At 44.8% G+C, this 27091-nt stretch overlaps 1 protein-coding gene across 1 annotated transcript in view; it reads left to right on the forward strand.

The window, feature by feature from the left end:
• Positions 1–27083, forward strand: part of ZFYVE1 (zinc finger FYVE-type containing 1) — a 35676-nt gene extending 8593 nt beyond the window's left edge. Inside the window, 12 exon segments of the mRNA XM_030559646.1 lie at positions 10039–10532; positions 12646–12743; positions 12745–12795; positions 12797–12862; positions 16259–16365; positions 17715–17823; positions 18492–18589; positions 18701–18818; positions 19590–19760; positions 20798–20978; positions 22994–23107; positions 24970–27083. Of these exon segments, the coding sequence (XP_030415506.1) occupies positions 10039–10532; positions 12646–12743; positions 12745–12795; positions 12797–12862; positions 16259–16365; positions 17715–17823; positions 18492–18589; positions 18701–18818; positions 19590–19760; positions 20798–20978; positions 22994–23107; positions 24970–25202 (1840 nt within the window). The 3' untranslated portion in view covers positions 25203–27083.
• Positions 27084–27091: the final 8 nt, after the last annotated feature.

The raw sequence follows: 27091 nt of genomic DNA on the forward strand, positions 1-27091 counted from the left end.
TAAGGAGCATTGCTTAGCTACTTCACTCCCTGAATAGTCCTGAAAATACTGGGGCTTCCCTTTATTACTTGCTGGCTTGAGCCAGGTCAGAGTCTACAGGTGAAAGGATAGAAAAACATGGAACATGTTTTCCTAAAGAGGGTATCCTTAGCAATCAAAACAAACTAACAAAATGACTTCTGTCTTTGGAGAAGATCTTATCTCTGTTTTACTGCCTGCCTCTGTGTGCGGAGAAGCATTTGTGTAGCAAATGCTCCAAGTTTCTGTAACACTTTCTCCCCCATCTGCTGATGTGGAAATATTTTGATGACACTGTCAGCCTGAGCCTTTTCCCCAGGACTGTACCCTGCTTTCCTGCAGCCTTAAGTTCCACAGTGGGGCCTTTGCCTCAGACTTTTAAAAGGAAGCAGAGCTGTGACACCAATCAGACAGAGGGCTTGAGAGAGGTTCTCAACTCTTAGGGGTGGGGTGCCTTGTTTGCATGGTCTGAAACTGGGGTTTCCATGTCCCTGGCATCTGTTTCACCTGCTTTCCTTTCTCTCTCCCTCTTCATTTGGTTTAGGAAGCTTTTCTTTCCTATGTATCTTTGTGAATTTGTTTCACCCCAGCTTCTATTAATGTCTCCGTTCTCAGTCCCTGTCATTCCCTCCCCAGCACTTCCTCATCTCTCTCCTACTCCTTTCCCAGTTCCCTCTCCCCCACTTGGTTGGCTTTCTGTTCTCCCAATGCAAAGGAAGGAAGCAACTGAAAAGTGTTGACAGATACAATGCTCCTACAAAGCAGCCCCTCCCACTCCACCTCTCAGGTCTATAAGCATTTTGGAGAACATTAGGATACTTTTTTCTTAGAAGTGTGAGAGGAGTCATACAAAACTCAGCAGAATACACAACCCTGCCAGTGGTTCCTAGCCTGACTCCTGGCTGATTTGAAAAATAATCCTTGGAAAGCATTGCATCATCACTTTTCTCTCCCTATGGCTTGCTTGTTCTGCCTTCCTCCTGGGCAACTGGCTGTTTCTTGCCTCAGTGAGTGCAGGTTCCCTTTCCTGCTTCTTGCTGCTGACCACTGCATCTGTGTGGTCACACTTCTGCCCTCTTGCTGAACAAGGCACAGCTCTGAAAAGCAGGCTGTAGGCTACTTATCAGTTGCTTGTCCCTTAGTCCCAGGATGGTTTTTCAAAACCTAGCTAAACTAGGATTATTGGCGGATATGCTGGTGCCTTCCCCATGCTTACCAAAGGGCTCTCTGTAGGGTTCCAGTGAGAGCAGAAGACAGGCAGAGCAAGAAGAGGCTTGAAGAGAAGCCATGGGAGGCAGAGTCAGGTAATCTCCTGGCCCCTTTTCTCCTCTCATCCAATCTCTCTTGGCCTTTCCCACTGCTGTACTCCCCTGTTCCAGCAGGGGCCAGTCAGGGTATGTCTACACAGCAATGTAAACCTAGACCCCTTTGTGTCCACACAACAGTTTTGCTAACCTGGAGTCCCAGGACCCTGCAAAGCTGGAGAGTCTGAGCCTGTGTTAAGTTGGGATCTAAGGTCTGAGCCCTATTGCTTTCCTATGTGCACACAGTTTAAGTTTGATTCGGGTCACAGAAGTGCTCTGGATGTATCCCAGACTTGCTTGGGGCAACTTCCTTAGTCCTTTCTATGCTGACAATCTGTGGCACAGTCTCTTGCAAAAGGAAGCGACACATCCCTTTGCAAATGGCAGCAGCTCAGGTCAGCGTTAGCCCAATATCTGCTGAACACTGGTCTGGAAGTGCCTTATCAGAGCACCTGTAGGGTTTTCAGTGGAGACTGAGAAAAGCTGCTTCTGATCTAGGAGAGCTGCTTTCTGGTCACAAGAGCACAGCCAGATTTTGGTGAGTACAGCTCGTGTGCCTCAGCGCATACAGCCCCAGGGAGGGCCTGGGAGCAAGGGCCAGAGATTGGAGGGGGTACTAAGCGGCTGCCCTGCAGGAAGAAGGAGCAGCAGAGCTCCTGGATCAGCACAACTTGGGGAGGATGACCTCCAACATCCTGGCTTCTCCCCTGCAGGGTAGCCTCTTCGTCGCCACTCCACTTTCTGCCCCTTCCCCCACTCTCCCTGGGGCTGCATGTGCAGAGGTGCCTGGGAAACATGCACTATCAGGGTGGCGAGTGGGAGTCAGCCCCAAAACCTCTCTGCAGCCTCCTGTTGCAGCTGCTCCGGCTCCTCCTCACTGCTGGGCAGAGCTTGCCTGGAGCAGGGAGCAGAGCTGACAGGCAGGAGGAAGCTCCCGATTGCTGGGATGTTGGGGATCACCCCTTCCCCAGCTTTGAGTCAGGAGCTCTGTGGCTCTCCCTCCCTGCAGGGCAGCTGCTTGTTCCCCACTCCACTCTGTGGCTTTTGCTCCTGGGCCTTTCCTGTCCTCCCTGGGGCTGCATGTGAAGGGGCATACGGGCACAGTGAGGGCGGTGAGTTGGAGCCAGGCCCACAGCTTCTGGGGTGCAGTGGGAGCAGGGATAAGGGATCCCGAGGGAGTGCTGGCGTACACTGTACCCCAAACCCTGGGGACGCACTTCAATGCTCCGCAGCTGGCAGCAGCCAGGCTGAGGGGTGTGTAGGTGTTTTCCCTCTGAAACCTACATTTTATGTCAAACTTCAAAACAAACGGACAAAACTAAATAATAAACAGCCAACCAAAACCACCTTCGTGGAATATCCCATTTTAAAAATTAAGAATTGCCAAGTTTCATTTGAATAGTCTGACAGCCCTGGAGCCCAATAGCCTAATTATCCTCGGAACAGGAGCATGTGGGCATTTTCCTGCCAATGTGACTCAGCCTAGAGGTGAAGAGCCCAATTCTCATATTAGATGGTAATTCATTCTACTGACACAGCTATGAGAGGAGCTAATTATGCAGTTTATGAGCTCCTTGTGAACACTGGTGTCTCATCAATAGCACCCATCACAGTTAGGAAACAGGGTGGGCAGTAGAGTTTTCCCACAGTGCAACACATTTGTAAAGCTAGAGTGTTGACATGGGAAGGGGTGTGCAAGATGCTCTGGGATAGGGTTACTTTGACTCAGGTCTGTGCGCTGCAGTGTGGATTCCAGAACCCTCAATCTGAACACAGGTCAGAAAATCCTTACCCTAGGGTTAAAATGCAGTGTACATACTCAAGCCCAGGGTTCCCTGACATTGGTCAGCTGATGTGAGTCCCACTAACCCTAGGCTTACATTGCTGTGTAGACGTACCCCCAGAGGCAGGTACAGGAGCAGCCCTTGGAGCTCAGTGCCTCCCATTGCGTTTTCCTCACTGGTGATGTTGGCTGAGTAGCATGGTGGTCATGTGAAACTGGAACTGTCATGTTCCTCCTCGTGAGGTCTTGACTCCTTGCCTCTCCTCCCACCCAATTCTATTTCACACTTTCCTAGTGGGCTAGTGGGAGACTAGATTAAGAGAGAGTTTATGTAGAAAATATTCTTTAAATATAACCCCAATAAAGGCCCTTGCATAAGATGCTTCTGCCTCACAATGAAGTTAAACTTTGTTAGTATGGAGGGAGTGTTGTCTAGTAGTTAGAAAAGATGTCTATGAGTCAGGACTGCTGGATGCCGTCCTTGGCTGTTACTGACTTACTGTCCATTGGGCAAGTCACTTCACTTGCCTGTGCCTCCCTGTTGCTATTTGTAGAATTAGGGTGATAACACCTGCTTTCCTCACTGCACACTGGGAGGCCAATTACTCTGAATACTATGAGCACAAAGTATTATTAGCATTCCTGTTCCATTCTTGTCAGCTGTTCTAAAAAATAAATAACCAGGTTGGAGTCCTCACAGAGCAGAGGAAGTGTTCATTGTTCTCAGATTAGCACAAAAGTAAAAAAGAGTACTCCACCTAAGGGATCAGTTACCAGACTATCTACCTTGTTTTCAGAAGTTGTTAGCTGTTTCGTACCACCCAGCTGCCCCTCATGGATGTAGCCTCCCTGGTAATTGCTCGGTTCCCAATTACTATCTTGTCTCAGGGCTGTGGAAGGGTAATGGGGCCTCTTTTTACAGTTTTCCCCACAATATGCCTGGTCTGCCTCATGACCTTTGAAAACTGGATTCACAGACTCCATTTGCTTGCCCAAATTTGTTAAAAATTTGTTATCACTCCTGCCTTCTTACCTTTCACAGGCAAGAGTCCAACAGTCCCATGTTCCAGGCATGGACAACGTGTACTTTCAATAATAATGTTATGTTATTATTTAATGCCCAGATGTGCCAATCAGGATCACATTGTGCTTGGAGCTGTTCAAACACATATGAAGATACTGCCTCCTCCCTGGAGAATTTTCGTTCTAAGAATAAAGATGGCCCTGATTTTCTCCCTACTGTGGCCCCTTTACACCATTCCATAGGCAAAAAGAGGGTACAGTGGCCTGCCCTTAGGGAATACCCTCATTGTAAAGGGGCTTCCGTGGTGGAACAGTCCTATGCAACTCCTTGCAGCCCCCAACATAAGGGGAGAGTTAATGGTGGGAAGGGGCATGGCTGGAGTGAGCTGTGCTCTGACTATTCTGGGCTGACAATGGCCCATTGGCAGCTGTGGGGGCCACATATAGAATTCTGGAGGCACAAAGTTCATTTAAAGCCTCTCTTGTTCTGTTCCCTTCCCTCCCCACTGCCTGGGCTGTCTCTCAGAATTAGGGCCTATGATGGTATAAGGTCTTGTTCCTGCAAATATTTATGCCCATGGTTACCTATTTTTATTAATCCTATTGAAGTCTATGAGACTACTCAGGGTACTATAAAATTAAACATATGCAGAAGTATTTGTAGGATCAGGGCCTAGTTCACAATGAAACATTAAATTTTAATTATAAGTAAGGAATACTTGATTTTATAAATTAACTACTTTGCATAACCCTTTTGGAAAGACTTTTCACACTAAAAAAAAATCTTATGACAAGAAAGAAGAAATATTAGATAAACTGAGTAGGAAACCAAATCTACAGATTACCTTTTAGACTAAATGCTCCGCTTTGATCCTTCTCGCCCACTTGTCACACTGCCTGCTCAGAATGGAATCTCTGGTCTCTGAGGCATTTGAAAGCTGGAAAGGAGTGATAGAAACAGGGTTGAATTAAGGCAATCTGAGTCCCTAGGCGCACCATAACGTAGAGCCCCACTATGGCCCCATCTGCATTCCATGGTCCTGAATCCCATTTGGAGTGGCATGGCAGAGGGAGGGCTCCCTCTCCTTGTAGAGAGTCCTTTCCCCTGGAGTGACTGCAGGGACTTTCCCCTGCTCCCCATCCCTGGGAGCATCAAGGACACCAACAGGAGTCCCCTCTGAGGTGTAGGAGCAGCAGCATGGGGCCCCCCAGGAACTATCTCAGCAGCTGAGGTGCTTGGGGTTGGTGGGTGGGCCTACTGCGCTTTAGTCATGGCACAGTTTCCTCCGTGGGGTGGCGCTGGTGGGGCTTCCCAAAGCACTGAGATGCATGGAGTAGTTCACACCTCTCAGAGCCGTTCTCTCAGTTTGCAGAACCAGACAAATATCGTTCCATCTGTTATGCTCGGTTCATATTTTCAGACTTCAATTCACAAACATATGGCCTAGATTTTGGTTTTTTTCCCCAAGGAAAACTGAAATTCTGAGTTCATTGCCTGATTCCAGGAGCTGGCATTTTAGGCTTGGGTCTGTAGTGCCTTGGCCTTAATCCAGTCCTGGATGGAGCCCAGTAGTTTGAATAATTTAAAACTGAACTGGCCAAAACATTAGTATCATAGGGAGCCATGCTGCCTTGGGAAAGATGGACTGGGTCTCTTTGATTCCCAGCTTCTATGATTTAAATGTTAACCCTTTCTGAGATTTGCTGCCTAAAAATGCCTGACTTCTGCGTTTCAGAAGTTCAGTACTGCCTGTTATGGAGGCACTGGGTGAGACCACACAGTTAAAATTGCAACTGCTATTCCATTATAAAGCTTTAATTTGATTCTTTCCCACTCTGACTTTAGTTGAAAGAGCCATTGGTCTGAATTGATGTAGGTATTACCAGTTTTAAAAATGATTTTTAGAAGTGTAGAAATAGAATGGTTTGTATTGCATAACTTAAAAAAAACAACAAGGATCTTCAGAATGAAAAAAGTCCTTCTGGGATTCATTTATTTTTGCTGTTTTTGTCTAGACTGGTTTATTTCAGATGTTTGAAAATTGATATACGTATGACACATATTTGAACACACTGCCAGGAATCTTGTCATTTATTTTTCCATTGATTTCTGGTTTTGTTTTTTTTAAATATACACTTTTAAGCGATGCAGTGGTTGTATGTTGGGGGATGCTGTGGCATATTGGTTGTCAGCTGAGTCTGTTGAATGATAGGTTTGATGATTTATACATTTGGCATCTAAAACTATAGATTGACAACACTTTTAAGTTTTAGTCACCAGACATGCCGTTCCAAAATGAACCCAGTCAAAGAGTAGGATTTTAAAATGCAACAGCCAGTACAATTCAAACCTATAATTCCAAACTTCAGTTCAAGACTATGACACCACCTGAATATCATATGAAGCAGTGTTGAGTTTGTGAATTGTGTATGGCTTATGAAGAGCAGGCTTTGTACAGCTTTTGCATGAATAAGGGTAAGACATAAAAAGTCCCTATGCACAGTTCTGAGAGGAGAAAGTTCTGTGAAAAATGGATAAGGTTAATTTAGATGTGGTAGTCCTTGTGAGTGTTTTGCCTGTGGGTCAGAGTTCAGTTTGTTTGGGTGTCAGTCATAGAGAATGTTTTCATTTTGTGGGTTTTTTTTTTACTTGAACTTTAACATATATTGTTAATAAATGAGATCAGTGTCAAGAAATTCATGGTCAGGCAGTTCATTTTAGGAGTCTTGGGCTATCTTTTTACCTTCTCCCTGATCCCGTCAGTTCATATGGCCCATAAATCTCTGGAAAGGTATGTGTTGACTTCAGTGGGCTTTGGATCAGACCCTTTATTGGGTAAAGTTCAAAACAATGTACTTAGCGTCCAGATAAGTTAACATCCAAGTTTTTTGACAGTCTGTGTTTCATGTCCTTAGGATAATCAAGAGAAGTTATGTTAACAGTTCTCTTTGCTTTTATTATTGCTCAAGTTTCATGTTTATTAGATTAGGTGTTATAAATTTCTAAGTATATAATTCCCTCTACAAGTGAACCAAACATGAACCACATTAGCACTGTGGATCTTTGTCCCAGTCCTAGTGACCTGATCCACATGGAAAGATAAGCTCCTACCAGCTACAGAAGTGATCTCTTTAACTATAGTGATAGAGTTTCATGCTTTCAGTGCTGAAGGTTCCACATTCAAACCCACTAACAACCCACTCTAGATGTCATCAAAAGTGCACATTAGAGAGGTGCTTTATGTAAGTATATGACATTATTAACACAATGCAAATATCATAATACCTATACAGAAAATAAGAATAAACATAGTTATAACCTGTGATATGGGGAATAAGATAAGATCTCTTTTATTAGAGGTAGAAGAGTGCGTTTATCAGTTATTTATCTCTAAGTATAATAAAGCTGTACTGAATCTCCAATGTTAGAAATGGCAAAAGGGAAGAGAGAGGAATATGGGCAGGGAGACTAGAGCTAAGGAAAGGACACTTGTTTTAAACAGTGCAGTTCTTTCTCTGAAATCCGATGTTGCAGTGTCATTTATGGATGTATTTTTGTCGCCCCCTGCCCCTGTGTCCACTGATATTGTCACTTTAGAGGTGTGGTGTTAGGCAGCATGAGAAATTTCCACAGCTTTGTTTGGGTTAGATGGGCTGCCACCACCCAGGCCTTGGCATCAACACCAGGAGATGCAGTTGCATATCCTGACAGATCTGTGCTTCTTTAGGACCTCCTCCTCTCCCCCCCCCCCCAAAAAAAGGGGGCAAGCAAGCATTTGAGTTCTAGATCTTCATTGCTTTCAGTTGGGATGAAGCTTAACAATTGTCATTGGCTGGTGTAAATGGACCAAATCTGGGAGGGGAAATTGGTAAGCCAGTTGCTGTGGCTGGATTTCACACCGTTGTATTCTCTAGGGATGCCCAAGTGTATTCAGTGCTTTGGAAAGAGGTGAAACAGTCCAGTCTTCAGGTCACTGGCATGGTGTAATTTTAGAAGAGTGCATGCTGAACACTAACATTGGAGCTATGCAAATTCATATCCCGTTAATGCCCCTGCCCAGTGTAATGAAAGAGGTGCCAGGGCTCATTGCCCCTCCCCAGTGAGGGCCTGGTCCAGGATCAGGCCCCTAATGAATTGCAAACCTGTTGCTAGAAATTCTGTGTGGAGCTGGCCTCCTCTGACTCTCTCTAGTGCCTTCATGCTGCCAACATTGCTGATATTCCCCTACCCAGACATCTCACACCAGACATCTTGACCACATGTAATCAAAGCCACTGAAATATTCCCACTTGGTTGCCCAGCCAATAGTTAAGCAATTATTTTAATAAAGCTGTTGCCCATCTGGCCTCCAGGGAGTGCCGAGGCTGTAATAGTTGGGCACTATCTGGGGCACAGGGAGAAAGGGTTAAGGACAAGATTATTTTTTCTTTAAAGATTGGCATTCTTGGAAAAGGGCTGGAGTAGGAAACATAGCAGATGTTTTTAAAGGGCGAGGCTTCAGCATCGAGCCTTACAGAGGCAATTGTCTTAATCAGTCACAATATACTTGAGCATTTGAAGCTATCCCTTACAGACACAGCTGTCAAAAACAGGCACACTCCTGCCCCCAGCTAAAACCTGGGTGTGCCTTTGTCCTTCCCACTCTGTCTCTGGAAAGCCTGATAACTCCAGGTAAAGGGCCGACGAGAAGGAGAGGTGCTTCTGGATGGTTTCATTCTTTCCCTCAATTTGTGAGGCTGCCTGTAAGTACCCTGGCCCCATACTCTATAATTTCTCCTTCTGAATGCTGCTACAAGCCTTTCCCTGGAACACTGACTCTCTTTATTTTAATGTACAGTCTACATTTTGCTCACAGATTTCACCATAGCAGGGTGGGGCGTAAGAATCTGAATCAGTGATCTAAGAATAAACCTATTCAAGGACTCCATTGACTGCCTCCTGATCTCTGTGGCTCTTGTGTTCTGAGATGTTCCAACCATACTAACCTGCAGGGGAGGGGAGTTTTGGGACACACTTGTGAGAGGAGTAGCATATGGGAAGAAATATTTTCTATTCCTTTTCCTGGGAAATGACCCAGGTATCCAGAAATTAGTGGCCAGTAGAAGGGAAATCCGTGCCCTTCGCTATTGTAGGGAACTTCATGGGAGGAGTCAAGTGGGGGGAATGACTGAATTTAATCCCTCTGCGTAAGTGTTTTTAGTTTGCTCTTCTTGTGACACAAATTATATTGATCAAACACCTAGTGAAGTGAAGGCTGCCTTGTCCTCATTTGAACACACATGGCAAACTACAATAACCAGACCGTTGAGCAGGACAAAAACTTTGAACTCTAAAGCGCTGTTATTCTGCAATTGAATTTAGATTTCAGTGATCGGCCTTGTCTATCTGATCATCTCTTTATCTGAGCCTAAAAAAAGGCCTAACAAGTTATTACAAAGGTGAATATCAGGTCTGTCTTGCAGTTTTTAAAAACCTGCTTTAAAAATTGCTTTAATTCACCACTTGCCAGAAGTTCTGGATCTAAATCTGTCTTTTTTCCTTTCCGCCTACTCATCCCATATGATATATTGCTCCAGGAGGGGGTGTGGAGGGGGAGGGAACTGCTTGGAGAATTGGTGATAGGATATGGAGCAGCTGTCATTTGGCCACTGATAATGGAGGGCAAGAGCACCTACATGATGGGAAGCCTGGTGTCCCATTGAAAGTCATGGACCTTAAGCTCCTACAACCTTGGTGTTTTGAAAATTTTGCCTGGGACTCCTATATGTCTGTAAGGTTTATAAAGGACCTAATGAAAGTGCTCATCCTCACAAACCCTGTGAGCTCTGAAGCCAGCTCTGCTTTTAAGTGTTATCTTTTCTAGTTTCCCATCTGTAATGTATTTCTTATTTTGGAAGGTGATAATGAAGAAGACTTATTAAGAAACTGGACTGCAAACCTGACCAACACCTGAAGGTGGTTTCCATCTTTGGGAACACTGGGGATGGCAAGTCACACACCCTTAATCACACTTTCTTCTATGGTCGTGAGGTCTTTAAGACATCTCCAGCCCAAGAATCCTGCACAGTCGGTGTATGGGCAGCCTATGACCCTGTCCACAAAGTGGTGGTGATTGACACAGAAGGTCTGCTTGGGGCCACAGTGAATGTGAGCCAAAGAACGCGGCTGCTTCTGAAGGTCCTGGCCATCTCTGACCTTGTTATCTACCGTACGCATGCTGACAGACTCCACAATGACCTCTTCAAATTCCTTGGAGATGCTTCAGAGGCCTACCTGAAACATTTCACTAAGGAGCTGAAGGCAACCACAGCCCGCTGTGGCTTGGATGTTCCCTTGTCCACTCTGGGTCCTGCAGTCATTATCTTCCATGAGACTGTGCACGAACCAAGACTACTGGGCTCCGGTGAGTAGGGAGAAAGAAACAGTGAATCAAAATATAGCTAAATGTTATGTGTTAATTGGACTTCCATGTGGAAGATCTGGTGGAGTCTGGTCTTGCTCATGTTTCAGGCTGGCAGAGGCAGCATGCTATGCTCTGATGGTGGAGTGAGAGATTTATGTCACAGGGTAGCAACCTAGTTAGCCAGTTAATGATCAACACTGATTAGTCCTGAAGGGAATCTCCTGTGATCCTCCTCAACATAGGACAGTGACTGAGGCAGTGGCCCAGGAGGATGGGCAATAGAGCGAGGGCAAGTGAAAGTGGGGGACACTAACATTTATAATAGGGATGTAGAGGACCCTGTCACAAAAGTAAATGAAAACAGATCATACTTACAGAACTAAATGGGTAAGAGGTATGAAATGGACTTGTTTATAAACCTGCACCCTTCCCTGGGCACTGGGATTTCTGGGGATTGATAGCATTTCTAGGCAGGCATGAATTCTAGGAAACACAGACTGAGTGTGTGGTTGCCAGTGGCTGGTGGGTTGTCCTGCTTCTTCTTATGGGAGTCACTAAAAATATGCAATATTGCCAGTAGGTTTTCCTTCAGTGCCTTACAGGGTGTCAGCACCACTATGTTTTCATTTCTCACCACTGTCTATTTCCTTCTTCAGTATTTTAACTTGGTTCATTGCATGCCAGACTAAGCATATTTAAGTCATATGGCTTGTTTACACATCTATGGGTGAAATCCTAGCTCCATTGAAGTCAGTGGGCGTTTTGTGATTGACTTCAAAGGGACGAGGAGTTCACCTACTCTTTCAAGTGTACACTAAACCCTGTTTTTACTTTGCCCACCACTAGCACACTCTAATATTTTGAGGGGAGCCCTGGTCAGTGCACCTGGCTACATCAGTGCAGACAGAGGTTAGCTTCCTTCTGTTTGTGTGCATCCAGAAGTGCCCTGCTGTGCAAGACCACAGCAACTCCCTCCAGGCCCACAATATTGTTGCTGGCTTCTTCAGGCTGGGTGTTTGCTGACCACAAGGCACTCAGCAAATAGAAAAACCAAGGAACTGAGCCCAGCATCTCCCTACAGTTATTTTTCAGAATGTATTTTTAAGCAACGAAGTGGCTATATAAAAATGGTATCACCGTCTCACCTTGGTAGGTAAATGTAGAACAAATAAGGGAGCAGGATTTCACACAGCATGTAGTTAGCTGCTGGAATTTGCTGCCTCAGGAGGCCAGAGTCAAATACTGTAGCTGGTTAATTTTATGCCCAATAATGACAGTTGTTGTTATATGCACAAAGGCAGGGTAATAAAAACATATACTTCAGAGCATCAGCTGATCTCTGTGGAAGCCAGAAGGGAAGCCACTCCCCTAATACACACCATATGCAGCAATGCACAGTTGTCCAGCTTGAGGGACAGTGTTGGGATGTGTGGTTTTTTTTTAAAGGGGTAGGGATTTGCCTTCCTGTGAAGCATACACCATATGCCATTGCTGGAAGCATGTTCTAGGAGTTAATAGACTGTTGGTGTGACCTGAAATTGCTAATTCTGTGTTGCTGGGTTTTCTGGGGGAGGGTAGACCTAGACTGTCCCTTTCCTGCCATATGGTTTGCATGTAGAATGAACATATAAGTAGTGTGGGAATGAAGGTGCTAACTCTAAACCTTTCATGGTGTGGGCCGAGTGACTCGGAGCCAGGAACTGCTGAATTCTAAACACACTGTAACATAAAGCTTGTTTATTTAATGTCAGATATTCCAAATTGGCCTCTAATTTTGGATGCCCCATTTTAGGACTAGTAAGCCCAGATTTTCAGAGATGCTGACCACCCACAGTTCCCACTGATTTCAGTTTAGCTGTGCTCAGCATCTCTCAACTTTGGTTGTAGGGGGCTAACACTGTATCCAAAACAGAGGCGGCTTTTGAAAATATTTCATTCTGCCCATGTGTCAATGGGAAATACTTCTTATCTGCATCACAGAAGGGTGGTGAAGAGTAGTTAGGAATATGAGTATAGGCACTTTGCATTGTTGAAACACTGCCTGATTGTTAAATAGTATATGCTACAACCAGCAGTTGTTAATACACCTGTAACTGCTTTTGAATGGGTTTAGATCACCCCTCTGAGGCGCCTGAAAAACTCATCCAGGATCGCTTCCGGAAACTGAGCCGCTTTCCCGAAGCCTTCAGCTCAATCCACTACAAGGGAAGCGAGGACTTACAATCCCCCCACAGACTTCTCGGGACTTAGGAGAGCTGTGGATGTACCAGCTGGAGAACAATACCACCCGTTCCCCACGACAACCTGGGGTTATCTTCAAAGCACTGAAAGTAGTCATTTGCGCAGTGTGGAGCTCACCAGTGATTGGGGGAGAGGCTCCTGGGGTCCTCATTCATTGGACCATTCCCAAGTATCATGTACCCTAATAACAGTTCCACAGAAAGCTCTAATGCCGAATTGCGGATATCTAGAGAAAAGCAAGTCTTCAGCGTATCTCATATAGACAGTTGAATGGGCTGGGTGGATCTGTGCTGGGGGAAGACAGCAGGACAGGGGGAAAATAAAGAAGAACTTATGGAGACCCCCTGAAGAATCAGATGGAAAGGTTAAAGGAGAACCAGAAAAGCAAAATCTCAAACTCATACCTGGGAGGAAGCTGACTGGGGGAGGAAAGAGAGTACAATGGGTGATACCAAGCTAGGAGGGGTCGCAAGTGCTTTGGAGGATAGGATTATAATTCAAAATGATCTGGACAAACTGGAGAAATGGTCTGAAGTAAATAGGATGAAATTCAATAAGGACAAATGGAAAGTACTCCATTTAGGAAGGAACAATCCATTGCACACATACAAAATGGGAAATGACTGCCTAGGAAGGAGTATTGCGGAAAGGGATCTGGGGGTCATAGTGGACTACAAGCTAAATATGAGTCAACAGTGTTAACACTATTGCAAAAAATGTGAACATCATTCTGGGATGTATTAGCAGGAGTGTTGTCAGCAAGACACGAGAAGTAATTCTTCTGCTCTGCTCCGTGCTGATTAGGCCTCAACTGGAGTATTATTGTGTCCAATTCTGGGTGCCACATTTCAGGAAAGATGTGGAAAAATTGCAGAAAGTCCAGAGAAGAGCAACAAAAATGATTAAAGATCTAGAAAACATGACCTATGAGGGAAGATTGAAAAAACTGGATTTGTTTAGTCTGGAGAAGAGAAGACTGAGAGGGGACATAACAGTTTTCAAGTTCATAAAAGGTTGTTACAAGGAGGAGGGAGAAGAATTGTTCTTCTTAACTTCCAAGGATAGGACAAGAAGCAATGGGCTTAAATTGCAGCAAGGGAGGTTTAGGTTGGACATTAGGAAAAACTTCCTAACTGTCAGGATGGTTAAGCACTGGAATAAATTGCCTAGGGACGTTGTGGAATCTCCATCATTGGAGATTTTTAAGAGCAGGTTAGACAAAAATGGTCTAGATAATACTTAATCCTGCCAAGAGTGCAGGGGACTGGACTAGATGACCTCTCAAGGTCCCTTCCAGTCCTATGAGTCTATGATCCTAGCAGGCAGAGGTTTAGGGACATCCAGAGCATGAGGTTGCATACCTGACCATCCTGGCTCATAGCCATTGATGGACCTATCCTACATGATCTTATAAAAAAAATTTTGTAAGCCCAGTTACACTTTTGGCCTTCATAACATCCCTTGAAAGACTTATTTTACCAAAGCAAATGGACAGATTAACAGTATGGCATTTGTCTTTTACAAAATGCCTCACAAAGTAAAATATTTGAGGAGTTTAAATTATTATAATATTATTATTTTACTTTGTGCATAGTCACCCAAGGGACCATCAGGAATTGATTGCCTGGTAGGGATTGATACATACATAAAAGTCAAACAACATTGTATTAGAGAATGTGATAACTCTTTAAAGTAGTAGCATGATCTTTAGTTCATTTGTTCAGCTCTTCGATATTATCGTGATGGGCTCTCCAGGAGTACCTTACATGGATAGAGTTGCCTATTAGAGGTGATGTTTAGTTCAGGCTTCATGGTAAACAAAGCCTGTAAAAATGAAACTTTAAAAATAACATTATTCTGTCTCTTTAAAGCATTAAACATAGCTTTTAAAATACTTTATAATACAGGTATAAAAAGTAGGGTTGGACCCTGAAGCTCAGTGTTAGCAGCGGCAGGCATGTTATAAATGCCCAAGACAGACACAGTTGTACCAGAATGGTTGAAGATGGAGAGATCTATCTTGTTACCAGGATACCTGATCTCCAGGCACTCACCTAGACATAGATTTGAAGCAAATATTTTCCTCAGTTTCCCTACAAGAGAGAGTATTTTCTTGCCTTTCTTTTCTAGATAAAGATCTGACCCTTGGGACCAGTGAAGGTCAGGAACATAGCTCCACTGGGGCTGTACATAATTCTGAGTATCTAATGGGCAAGGGGTGTGGGAAGAATCTGTTGTTTTGCTTTGCTGTTTTTTTAATGAAAGAAGAAAAGTGATTTCTTTTGAAGAGAAGAATATCCACTGCTTCACCATTCCCGCAGCATGTGTGCTGTGGTGGTTTCTTTTTCTCAAGTATTTAAGGACTATTGCCACATTTTGTTTATGGTGCTGCCAGTTCACATCTAGCTCACATCAATAATCAGAAGGCACTGACAATTGAGAGCCACTTAGTGGTTTGTGTATAATGTGTTTGGTCACAGTCCAGGGGCTAGTCTGCACTGGCAATGCTAAAGCTCTGCTGTGGCAGCACTTTAACATGGCTTGTGTGGTTCCAGCGCAGTGCTGAGAGAGCTCTCCCAGTGCTCTGAAAAAACCACCTCCACGAGGGGCGTAGCTGCCAGCGCTGTCTACACTGGTGCTTTACAGCACTGAAACTTGCTGCACTCAGGAGGTGTTTTTTCATACTTTTGAGCGAGAAAGTTGCAGCACTGTAAATTACCAGTGTAGACAAGCCCCAGGTCCAAGTGTAGACATGTCTTCATCACAGAAGCTACCATCACAGCTGGCTCTAATTATCATGCTTGTTTGCAGTATGAGCTCAAAAGCCAAGGACTGAATGGGACCATGGAGAGTGAGCTCCCTTTTCACCTCATATGTGGTCCCTGCAGAATAGGATTGAGGCACTTTGAGAAGGCCCCAGGAGGGAAACTTGCACTATTTCACCATTACTAAAAATAAAGTTTTGCAGGGGGTTAGCTATATGGTTCCCAGTGGCCTTAATTGATGCTAGTTAGTATAAGTCACCTAGCTCAAACCTTGCATGGCGTGTGGAGTATGTAGGACCAAATGTGTCCTTTAGTGTGGGATACAAAACCCTTTTTATCTGTGCAACCATCTTCTTCCAACCCCTTCTGCCCTATCATGGAAGTTAGAGATGGAAAAAACCCTTGAGATCATCCATTTCATCTCCCTGCCACATGCAAGATTGTTGATCTTGTTTGGTCTGTATTAGAGGGAAGGCAGAAGGGATTATATTTTTCCTTTGTAGCTCATACACGTATGGTTTCCTGGTCAGTGAGCCATCATTTGTTAGCTACACAGCCCATCTGGCCCTCTCCCAAAGAGGAACCCATGGAGTATCCAGGAGAAGCCTCCCAGGATGTCCATGAAGACATGTACCTTTCCAGAAGGCTGTCACTGGCCTGGTGAATCAATGTCTTTGTTGCTCTGAATTCCTCACCAATTTCTCTCACTTGATCTGACAGGCACTGAGCGACCGGTTCAGCGGTGAGATACCTGATGACCAGATGGCTCACAGCTCCTTCTTTCCGGATGAGTATTTCACTTGCTCTACTGTATGCCTCAGCTGTGGGTAAGTAGGCAAGACACACCCTCATCCCTTTGGGAGACAGTACTGTCAAGATCTGCAGCAACAGAATGCATTGTCATAGTGAGGTCACAAGTACCTTGGAGAAGCATCATCAGCATAGGCAGTGACTTCAGTGTGGTAACTCCTTAGTCTGAATACAGAATTTGCATGTTTCCCCTGACACCAAAACCCATTTGAACTCCCTGAAAAGCAGTTCTATGTGTGTACTGTGGAGGCTGCAGTCTCTGTGTCCCAGTTAGACAATATGGTCTTGTTTTCATATAGCAGTAAGGCCCTACTTGAATTGCGGGATGAATGTCAAAAAATTGCAGCTGAGTTGCAGACAAGCCATGGAAAATTGGGGAAAAGTAATAATGGACATTCTTATTTGCAGGCAGTAGAAAAGTCCATTATTACTTTTTCTGTGATTTTTCCACTGTCGGCCCTTGGGGCTAAGAGTGGTTGCCCGGGGCTCGCTCTGTCAGAATTGCAGTGGAAACCTAATATTGTGGAATCTGCAATATCGCAAGTTAAGTATCAGTGTCATCTCTTTTTGCCCACTTCCCTTCCGTAGTGTTCATAAGCATATGGTGTCAGAACTTGCAAGTTCCTCAAAAGGGCAGAGTGTGAAATGAGTGGTCTACAAGAATCCCTTGAAGTCAGAAATAATTGCCCTAGACATCACCAAAACATCCATCCATCCAACCTTGGACTGTGACCTGAAGCCACACCCACTGGGGCTGATGAGATTTTGCATACTAACCTGTCAGATGCATCAGAACTTGACTGCAAGTCCTGTCTAATGAAAGCCCAGGTAGTGTGGAAAGTGGTGCTGATAATTCAGTAGGTGGCATTCATCCTTCTGAGTCTGTACTGAGCTGTATCAGCATGGTGCTATGGAAGATTGTGCTGCTGGAAGTCCTGCCTCTCAAATAAGGTGTAAAACTACTTTCTCTGTCTTTTGTGGTCATTAAAGATTCACTAGCACTTCTTTGTAACAGCTGAGATGTTAGTTCTCACGTCTTGGCCAAATTTCAAACTTGCTTAATTCCATCTAGATCCCTCGTGAAGCTTCTGTTGGATACAGTATTCACTTCCTGTACTAAATTGCTGTATAATGTTGATATGAAACCGCTGCTTACCCCACTCCATGGTGGCTGCATTTCAATGGCCAGTGAAGTCACTGTTGGATGTATAGCTTTTAAGTGCTTTGGTATTAAAGGGACTATACAAACATATATGATATTGAATAAAACCTAGATTTAGTTGTGGCAACTTAGCAGACCTTATCCCGAGATCAGTCCTGTACCAGTGACTTTCTAGCCTGCTCACTGTTTGCTTCTGAATTCCAGGTGTGGCTGTAAGAACAGCATGAACCATGCGAAAGAAGGAGTTCCTCATGAAGCTAAAAGCCGCTGCAGATACTCCCACCAGTACGATAACAGAGTCTATACCTGCAAGGTAATCAGAAGCCTAGGGATGGGGTCCAGTACATGGAGAGGGAGAAGAGGGGAACCCACGTCCTGGGAATGAGAAGTGTTACTCTCATGTGCCTGTGGTCTTGCTCCTCTTTTCTGTTGAAGACTCATGGGAACAACCTTTTGGCCTTGACTTGGCAACAAGATTCCTGTCGATCTTTAACAGTTCTTGGGTAATTGTTCTGTTTGCCGGCAGCCCAGTCACACTGCTTGAATTTTTCGCGGACTGAATCACCAAGGGCTGTGCTGCTGCCATTTCTCAGGACAGGTTAAGCATTAGGTGTTGCTCTTCAGTCTCAGTGAATGTAAAAGCCCCTGAATTGCTCTCTCTATTTCCTACCAGCCACCTCTAATGATGATTTTTTTGGGAGGGGGCAGGTGTATGTAACTCAAAGGTCACATGGAGGAGCCTGGAGGTTACTTCACCCACAGCCATAATTTTATTGTTGTTTAGACCAATGACATCATTTGGGTTATAATGCACAAAAAATCCATTATCAATGATGAGGTCCATCAGGTGGCCCTTTAGCAAACAATCTCCACAAACACACCAGATAAGACCTTTAAACCCACTCGTGGCCAAACAGTCTCATGGGACTTGGTGTCTGGGATGCCAAAACATGTGATTCTAATCAAACACTCCTGTTCCAGGCTTGTTACGAGCGTGGGAAGGAAGTCAATGTGGTGCCAAAAACATCTGCTTCCACTGATTCTCCTTGGATGGGCCTTGCCAAGTATGCCTGGTTAGGGTGAGTGCAGGAGCAGGCAGTCTTTCTGCTCTCCCTTTCCTTTCCTCTTCCAACTCCTTTGGGCCTCCATCCCCTTGCTAGGTAACCAGTTCTACTTGTTCCTCACTGCAGGTATGTGATTGAGTGCCCCAACTGTGGAGTGGTATACCGCAGCCGGCAGTACTGGTTCGGGAACCAAGATCCTGTGGACACAGTGGTGAGGACAGAAATTGAGCACGTCTGGCCAGGAGTAAGTCTTGTTGTTGGGGTGCTTTGTAGGTGTGGGGGGTTCTTTTTTTTTTTTCTTTTTTTGCATAATGGCAGAAAAAATGGACTGACTCTTGCTATGGCAGCTGCCCCTGCTGTTTGAAGCATGGAGCCCTTTCCAGGGTGGGCCTTCTCTTAGCAAGAGGCAGTTTACCCAAGTGGACATTTAAGTGGATTGGACACATCACAATGTTGCAGTGGTCCCCAAGATATGAGCTAGAAAACCCAGCAGGTCTTTCCCATCTCTGATTAATAAGTAAAATTACTCTACATTTTTATAGTGGGCTTTCATCCCAATATGCTCCTTACACACATCCCCACTGAAATCCAGTCACCAGCTGCACAGCATGCTGAACAACAGTGGGAGTAAGGGACATATGAGCAAACCACCTACTCTTACAGAAAGTGCCGTGGGATATTCAATAGCCACATGAGACAGGAGTCAGGACAGGATCTTGTTTTTTAAGGTCCCACTGAAAGTTTTGCACAGAGTAAATTGAACAGTACTCAGCCTACCTTGGAAGGATGAAGAACTGGGTTGACGACAACATTTGGACTCCTGGTGTGAATGTTTTTGAACCATTAAGACATCCCCTATCTCTAAAAAAGATGGGAGTGTGATTCTTCCAGTTGGTGTTCTCCATTTTAACAGCAGCAGTGGATGGGCATTTCCTCCAAGAAGCATCTACTCAGGAGAAGTAAACGTTTCCTTGTCTGTTTTTCCATTTTCATGTAAATCCCCATTGTGTTATAGACAGATGGATTTCTGAAAGACAACAACAATGCAGCTCAGCGCCTGTTGGATGGGATGAATTTCATGGCACAGTCTGTGTCTGAGCTCAGCCTGGGACCCACAAAAGCTGTGACCTCTTGGCTGACGGACCAGATTGCCCCTGCCTACTGGAGACCCAACTCTCAAATCCTGGTACGTAGCAGCTGCGGTACTTTCATGCTGTTGAGGGAACCTCCTCCCTTTGCTTAGCTGCACATAACCCTTCCGCCACACCTTCTGCAAAAATAAAATTACAAAGTAACCAGTTAAAAAAAAAATCTGATAGATTTCAGGTGCCTTGTTTCCTGTGGATTGCAAACTGCAGCTCACCTACCTTCAGCAGCTCTTCAGAGCCAATGGCAGGGACCCTTGCTATTCACATTCTTGGCATGGCCTGAGAAAGATAATGTCAGATGCCTTCTTCCCTGGATGTGCAATTTGTCCCCTTAGTATTCCATTGACCCTTCCTGCTTCTTCAAGTTGGACCCATTCCCACCATCAATACTGTTGGTAAAAATGCTGGCTCCCACATGCTTGCTCTTGAGTCTAAAGAATCAAAGCTGAAGTCCTGGCCTCCCATTTTTGCATTCCCACTTTTGAAAATGCAACCAATTTGTACAAAATATGAAGCTGGAGATGAATACTTGGCCCTTACAATTCAGTTAGAGAGAGACTCCCAGTTCCTTTGAGAAGGCATTTAAAAGGAATTGGGCAGATGGCTAAAATGGAAATGGCCATCTTATCTTTGTTTTCGAAAACATTCAAGTGCCCATTGATCAACTGCCTAGTCCTGTAGGCACCCAAGAAAGCGTAGCTGTAACCATTCATGGATGCAACCATGGGGTTCATAGTAATGCTGCTGGCCTAGGCACAGCATGCTAGCCTTCCCATGGGTCCCTTCTTTGAGTATGAAGTCATCGAGCCAGAAGGACAATGCTGGCACCACCCCAAGTGGTGTCTATGCCGGAGACACTTCAGTGAAAGACATCAAAAAGTCTCTGCAGTGCAAGTACAGATCAGTTAACTGTGAGACTTACTTACAATACGTTCCCCACTTGTGCAGGATCCAGTCACTTTCATGAGTGCCATTGTCCCTGCCATCTTGTGATCTAGCTCTTGGACGCTTTTCATACTGGAGATAATTAGGAAAATCAAACTAATAGTTTCTCTTTCTGGTTTGTCTTATTCAGAATTGCAACAAGTGTGGCACATCCTTTAAAGATAATGATACTAAACATCACTGTCGGGCCTGCGGGGAGGGCTTCTGCGATGGCTGCTCTTCCAAGACCCGCCCCGTCCCTGAGCGGGGCTGGGGACCGGCGCCAGTGAGAGTGTGTGACAACTGCCTTGACAGCAGGGGCATCCGGTTAGGTAATCCTGACCTGACTGTGCTAGTTCTGGGAATGGAGGGAAATTCTCCACCTTCCTGTCAGAATTAACCATATGTTGTGTCTGAAATCTTACCACTGATTTTCTGTCAAAAGCCCCATTCTAGGGCAGATAGGGAAGTTGGCCCATAAATTGATCCAACTGATGCCCTTGTAATGGGTGTAGATCGTGCCATTCTTTGGGGTACACGCCACCTCCGAGCAGGATTCAAATTTATGTTTGTGAATGCTTCTGGTGAGGAAAGATGAACTCTGAGAGATCCTTTTTACTGCAGGTTTCAGTGTAGCAGCCGTGTTAGTCTGTATCCGCAAAAAGAACAGGAGTACTTGTGGCACCTTAGAGACTAACAAATTTATTTCAGCATAAGCTTTCGTGAGCTACAGCTCACTTCTTCGGATGCATAGAATGGAACACACAGACAGGAGATATTTATACATACAGAGAACATGAAAATGTGGAAGTATGCATACCAACAGGAAGAGTCTAATCAATTGAGATGAGCTATCATCAGCAGGAGGAAAAAAACTTTTGAAGTGATAATTGAGATGACCCATAGAAGATGTGAGGAGAACTTAACATAGGGAAATAGATTCAATTAGTGTAATGACCCAACCATTCCCAGTCTCTGTTTAAACATAAGTTAATTGTATCAAATTTGCATATTAATTCGAGTTCAGCAGTCTCTCTTTCGAGTCTGTTTTTAAAGTTTTTTTTGTTGCAAAATTGCCACCTTCAAGTCTGTCACTATGTGGTTAGAGAGGTTGAAGTGTTCTCCCACTGGTTTTTGAATGTTATGATTCCTGATGTCAGATTTGTGTCCATTTATTCTTTTGCGTAGAGACTGTCCGGTTTGGCCAATGTACATAGCAGAGGGGCATTGCTGGCACATGATGGCATATATCACGTTGGTAGATTTGCAGGTGAATGAGCCCCTGATGGCATGGCTGATGTGATTAGGTCCTATGATGGTGTCACTTGAATAGATATGTGAACAGAGCTGGCATTGGGCTTTGTTGCAAGGATAGGTTCCTGGGTTAGTGTTTATGTTGTATGGTGTGCGGTTGCTGGTGAGTATTTGCTTCAGGTTGGGAGGCTGTCTATAAGCGAGGACTGGCCTGTCTCCCAAGATCTGTGAGAGGGAGGGATCACCTTTAAGGACAGGTTGTAGATCTTTGATGATGCGCTGGAGAGGTTTTAGTTGGGGGCTGTAGGTGATGGCTAGTGGCGTTCTGTTATTTTCTTTGTTGGGCCTGTCCTGTAGTAGGTGGCTTCTGTGTACTCTTCTGGCTCTGTCAATCTGTTTTTTCACTTCAGCAGGTGGGTATTGTAGTTTTAAGAATACTTGACAGAGATATTGTAGATGTTTGTCTCTGTCTGAGGGATTGGAACAAATGGAGTTGTATCTTAGAGCTTGGCTTTAGACAATAGATCGTGTGGTGTGTCCTGGATGGAGGCTGGAGGCATGTAGGTAAGTATAGCGGTCAGTGGGTTTCCGGTATAAGGTGGTGGTTATGTGACCATCACTTATTAGCACAGTAGTGTCTAGGAAATGGACCGCTTGTGTGGGTTGGTCTAGACTGAGGTTGAGGTTTTTACTGCAAGTACCATTCACAAGAAATTACTGAAAAATCTGATCTCTTGGAGGAATTATTTCTAAATTGGACTTTATCCCAATATCCCAGAAGGCAACATCTGCTGGTGGGGAGATAGCATCCCTCTGCACTGGTCTTAGAGCAGATGGTGTCTTGTCCATATGGGTGGAGGAAAAGTGTAACAGTGAAGGTCATGCAAATTTCCCCAAGGAAGGCACGGTGGGTGTGAAATAAAGGCTGAATGGTGTTTGGGATGCCAGAGAACCCCAGGCCTACGCTACAGGTGCTGCACCTAACCAACCAAGTTACCTTGGTTTAACATTAGTTTCTCTAATAATACAGATTAACTGAGACTTGGCAGGAACTGTGCCTTCGGTTTTGAACCATAACTTTTCTATCATGCAGATGTGCCCGAGTCACAGACAGAGGAAGAAGGTGGGACGCTGATCGCCAGGAAGGTTGGTGAGGCAGTGCAGAACACTCTTGGAGCTGTGGTGACTGCCATAGACATTCCACTAGGTGGGTGCTCTTTGCTTCCAATTGTTTTTCTAACAACATTTTGGTTGGGTATGTCAAAGCTGTTTGTTAAACTTCAGTGCTTGAAATGAGCTGGCATGGCACACTGATCCTTCTTATCCCAGAGTGCCAATGTGGGTCGAGGGTCCCCCTTCTGACTTCTTCCCCTGCAGGGCCATGGGCCCCACCAAGCTCTCTTCCTACATTTCCTCTACTTCCTCAGCATTTTATTTCCAGTTTATGCCTTCTCACTTCTATTCTGTTGGCAGTCCAGCATCACAGATCCTTGAGTTCTGAGTATCACTTCTTCTCGATACGCCAATAGTGTTATTGCAGTGATTTGACAGGCTGAGTTTCCTAGGCTGTACTTAAAAAATCATGGCCAAACTATGAGACATTCTATCAGGTTTGTAGAGGTTCTGAGTGCCTGCAGCTCCAGTTGACAAAATTGGGATCTTTGGGTGCTCGGTACTTCTGCAAATCAGGACCAAGAAATTTAAACATCCAGTAACTGGGAGGATGGTCCTTAATGCTGAAGTTAGTACAATGACAGTGTGCTGGTTGTTAGTGCGCTCGATACCAACCCAGGTGCCTCAGCAGATACCTGGGTTTAAATGTTGTTCCATAGCTGGACTGCTGTTTGTTCTGCTGACCAACCCCCCACAAGAGGTACACAGCAGTAGAGGGTGAAGAATTGCATTAACCACTGATCAGACCTTCTCGACATTGCTCTGTCTGGAATTTACTCAGGCTGGTAGATCTTTTATTATTTAATAAAATGGTAGCAGAAATGATGTTGGTGTTACCACCATTGTACACATACCTGAAAGAGTGATGATTACATTGTTTTGGCCGCACAGCTGAACTGCAATGGACAGAAGATAAGGCAGAGAAAGCCAATGTTCTCTGAACGAGTCCTGGCCGGAGGAGGTGTCCACCTCCTCTTATCCTGGATGGCCTTCTGCAAAAAATGACAAAAAATTAGTAAAGTGGGGCTGTGCTTTTCCCCCAGCCCAGAATCTCTTCCTTTCTTGGTATAATACTGTTTGTGGGATCACTCCAGTAATTCAGGGAGATTTGATCACCCTGTTCTCTTGAGGAGCCAAGACTAGGGGTTAAGACTACTAGCTGCCCTACTTCCACAGTGTGAACTACAAGAAGTCCATGACATTGTGTGGGCTGTATGGCCCACAGAGATCTATTAGATCTACTTAACTTGCTATGCTAGGATGAATAAGATTTAATGCAAGAATTTTTATGTTTAGGTCACTGGTCCAAATCCAGCCAAGGTCAGTAGTCACCAAGTGTTGTAAGCCACTGATTGCTATTTGGTGCCTGATGTGGAATGAACTGAAGTTCTCAGTCTGGTTACTAGTAGACAGGCATCCACATCATGTGCTATAAATTGGTATCCTAGGTGGCAGTCTTAGCAAAAAGGTCTAGGATTGAGAGAGACTTGGAGACTGATCTGCTATCTGGCCCCTGACTTGGTCAGGGTTGAATGTGGAGGGGAAGCTTGCAGTGCATGTTGCTCCTATTGGATTTCCTTCTCTAGGGCAACCAAACCAGCTCAAACTAATTATTATTATTATTTATTAAACAATGGTGTAGTGGTAGTAGGGTCCCCATTAAACTAATGCCATTGAATTGTGTAGGGGCAGACTATGAAAGATTTGGAATAGCCTGAACTAGTAGCAGATGCCTGCTGGAATGAAGTGTTCTGTGGGCAGAACTTAACAGTTTCCATAATGAGCTCCTTGGAAAGGCACAGACATTGCTTGTAGTCCTTGTGTCCTTCTCCTCCTCTTCCTTAGCAAAGAACAGGAGAAATTCTAATTGCCGTGGTTCTTTCTAAACCTTTGTAGGGCTTGTGAAAGATGCTGCTAGACCTGCTTACTGGGTGCCGGATCATGAAATCCTGCACTGCCACAACTGCCAGAAGGAATTCAACATCAAGCTCTCTAAACACCACTGTCGAGCCTGCGGCCAGGGATTCTGCGATGAATGTTCAAACGAGCGCCGAGCAGTCCCTTCCCGCGGATGGGATCATCCAGTGCGAGTCTGTTTTAACTGCAATAAGAAACCCGGTGATCTTTAACCCCAGCTTCCTGTCTGGGTCCTTTATGATTCCTTAGGTTCTCAGGGTTAGAAAAAAATATTTGGTCTCCCTTTCACCTTTTGCAGCCAGAGTGCATGTTTCTGATCTCGGGCCTGCTCTCATGTTCTACCCATCTTGGAATGTTGGGACATGAGCTCAAGTGAGTAAACTGGACCTTCAGGTTTTAACTGTAAGCTGATTGGGGAAGGGGGGGCTCACATAAACGAGCAACCCAAATCCAATGTATTTTATTCCAGTTTAAACATCTATATCTATATAATTTAGTATGTTAAGGATGCCAGTGGCTAGTGAAGTTTTGAATATTTCTAGTTCAAATAAGAGATGCAGCTGGACCCTGCTGTATTGGGTCGAATTCATAGCCACTGCAGTGCCTTCTAATTTTTCTCTTGAAGTATTTTGCTCATCACACAGTCCTATTGTAAAGGTTTGGACCCTTTGCTGCCAGGAGGGTCCACGGCTCCCCAGGATGAATTGCATCTGATAATGGGAAGGGCCCTGCCTCTGGAAGCTCCACCTGCTGGCACTGAAGGGGTTTGCAAAATCCATTTGAATTGTGGTAACAAATGCTAGTCTGGCAGGTCATGAGACTGCAGTGCAGGTGAGTGGAGGTGAACCTAGCACCATGGCAGAGATCAAGCTAGAGTTGTTGAAAGGAAGACAAATGATGTGGAAAATGCTAGGGCATCTGCAGTAGAACCCATTTCCATGTCAGCACAAGATTGCAGGGCCTGACTCTTCTTGACCATGTTCCCATGCGCTTGGATTTCCTTCCTGGAGCACTTTAACTGCTTTATGAGGTTCATCAGAAGCTAAGAGGCTTGTGACCAGAACGAGGCAAGTGCCTGTTTTCTGGAAGATTGCATGACCTGCAGTCTAGTGTTTGCTAGGCTTACTAAAGTTTTAAAGGGTCCCCAGATCCATGGTGCCATCAGTGGTCTTGCAGACGGCTGCATAGAAATGGAACAGATTTGACTGTGATCTTTCTTATAAAAACAACAACCAACCAACCAAACAAACCTACAGATCCAGCTGCAAAACAGGAATCTCTTCTCAGCTCTTATAGCAAGTGGCTCTCACTGGACTTTACCCTTCCATAAAGGTCTGCATTGAACCACTGAATTTATCAGCAATGAGCAAACCACTGTGCTCAACTGATACACTCCTTTTCTGTGGGTTTTGGCTCTCATGATAAGAAATAAGAGACCATCATGAACTGAACTTTTGGCTTGTATAAACAAGGGATGCTCCCATGGAGGGGACTTGTCTCCAATTGTAGTGGCTGGAGTTTGACATGATACCCTGAAACTGATTTAGTCCTACCCGTTAAACATGCCCTTGTGTAGCTCAATGATTGACACCCTCTGTTAGGACTATATTATTAAATTAACTGCTATAAAAGACTAGACCTTCTGAACAAGTGTGCTGGCTCTGGCCTTTTAACTAACAGTTCTTGCTCTCACCCCTGAAGGAACCTGTTTGCAAAGTGACTGCCCCAGGCAGCTGTTCCCAGACTTCACGCCGAAGCTGAAATGGAATGTGTGATAGGAAACCTTCCCTGCTGATTAAACTTGCCAGAGACTGACTTGTATTTTGTAATAAAAGGCTGTCATAAGCTGACAGTCACCTGGAAGGGAGTGGGGAATAGGAGTGGGTAACAGTCCTGTCTTAGAAAAGACATTTTACAGCATAGCTGTGCACTTTGAGCTGTTTATTTTTGAATAGGTGGTGAACAATGCAATTTTGTTGTTGGTTTGAAGACCATGCCCTGTGTGGCTTCCGTGCATGTAGCTTTACTACCATGTTAATGCACAAAGAGGAAATCATCCATGACATTCCTTGTATAAAATCTTCACTTCAGAATCTCTGTG

This window comes from Gopherus evgoodei, chromosome 4, assembly GCF_007399415.2.
Source record: "Gopherus evgoodei ecotype Sinaloan lineage chromosome 4, rGopEvg1_v1.p, whole genome shotgun sequence".
NCBI classification, from domain to species: Eukaryota; Metazoa; Chordata; order Testudines; family Testudinidae; genus Gopherus; species Gopherus evgoodei.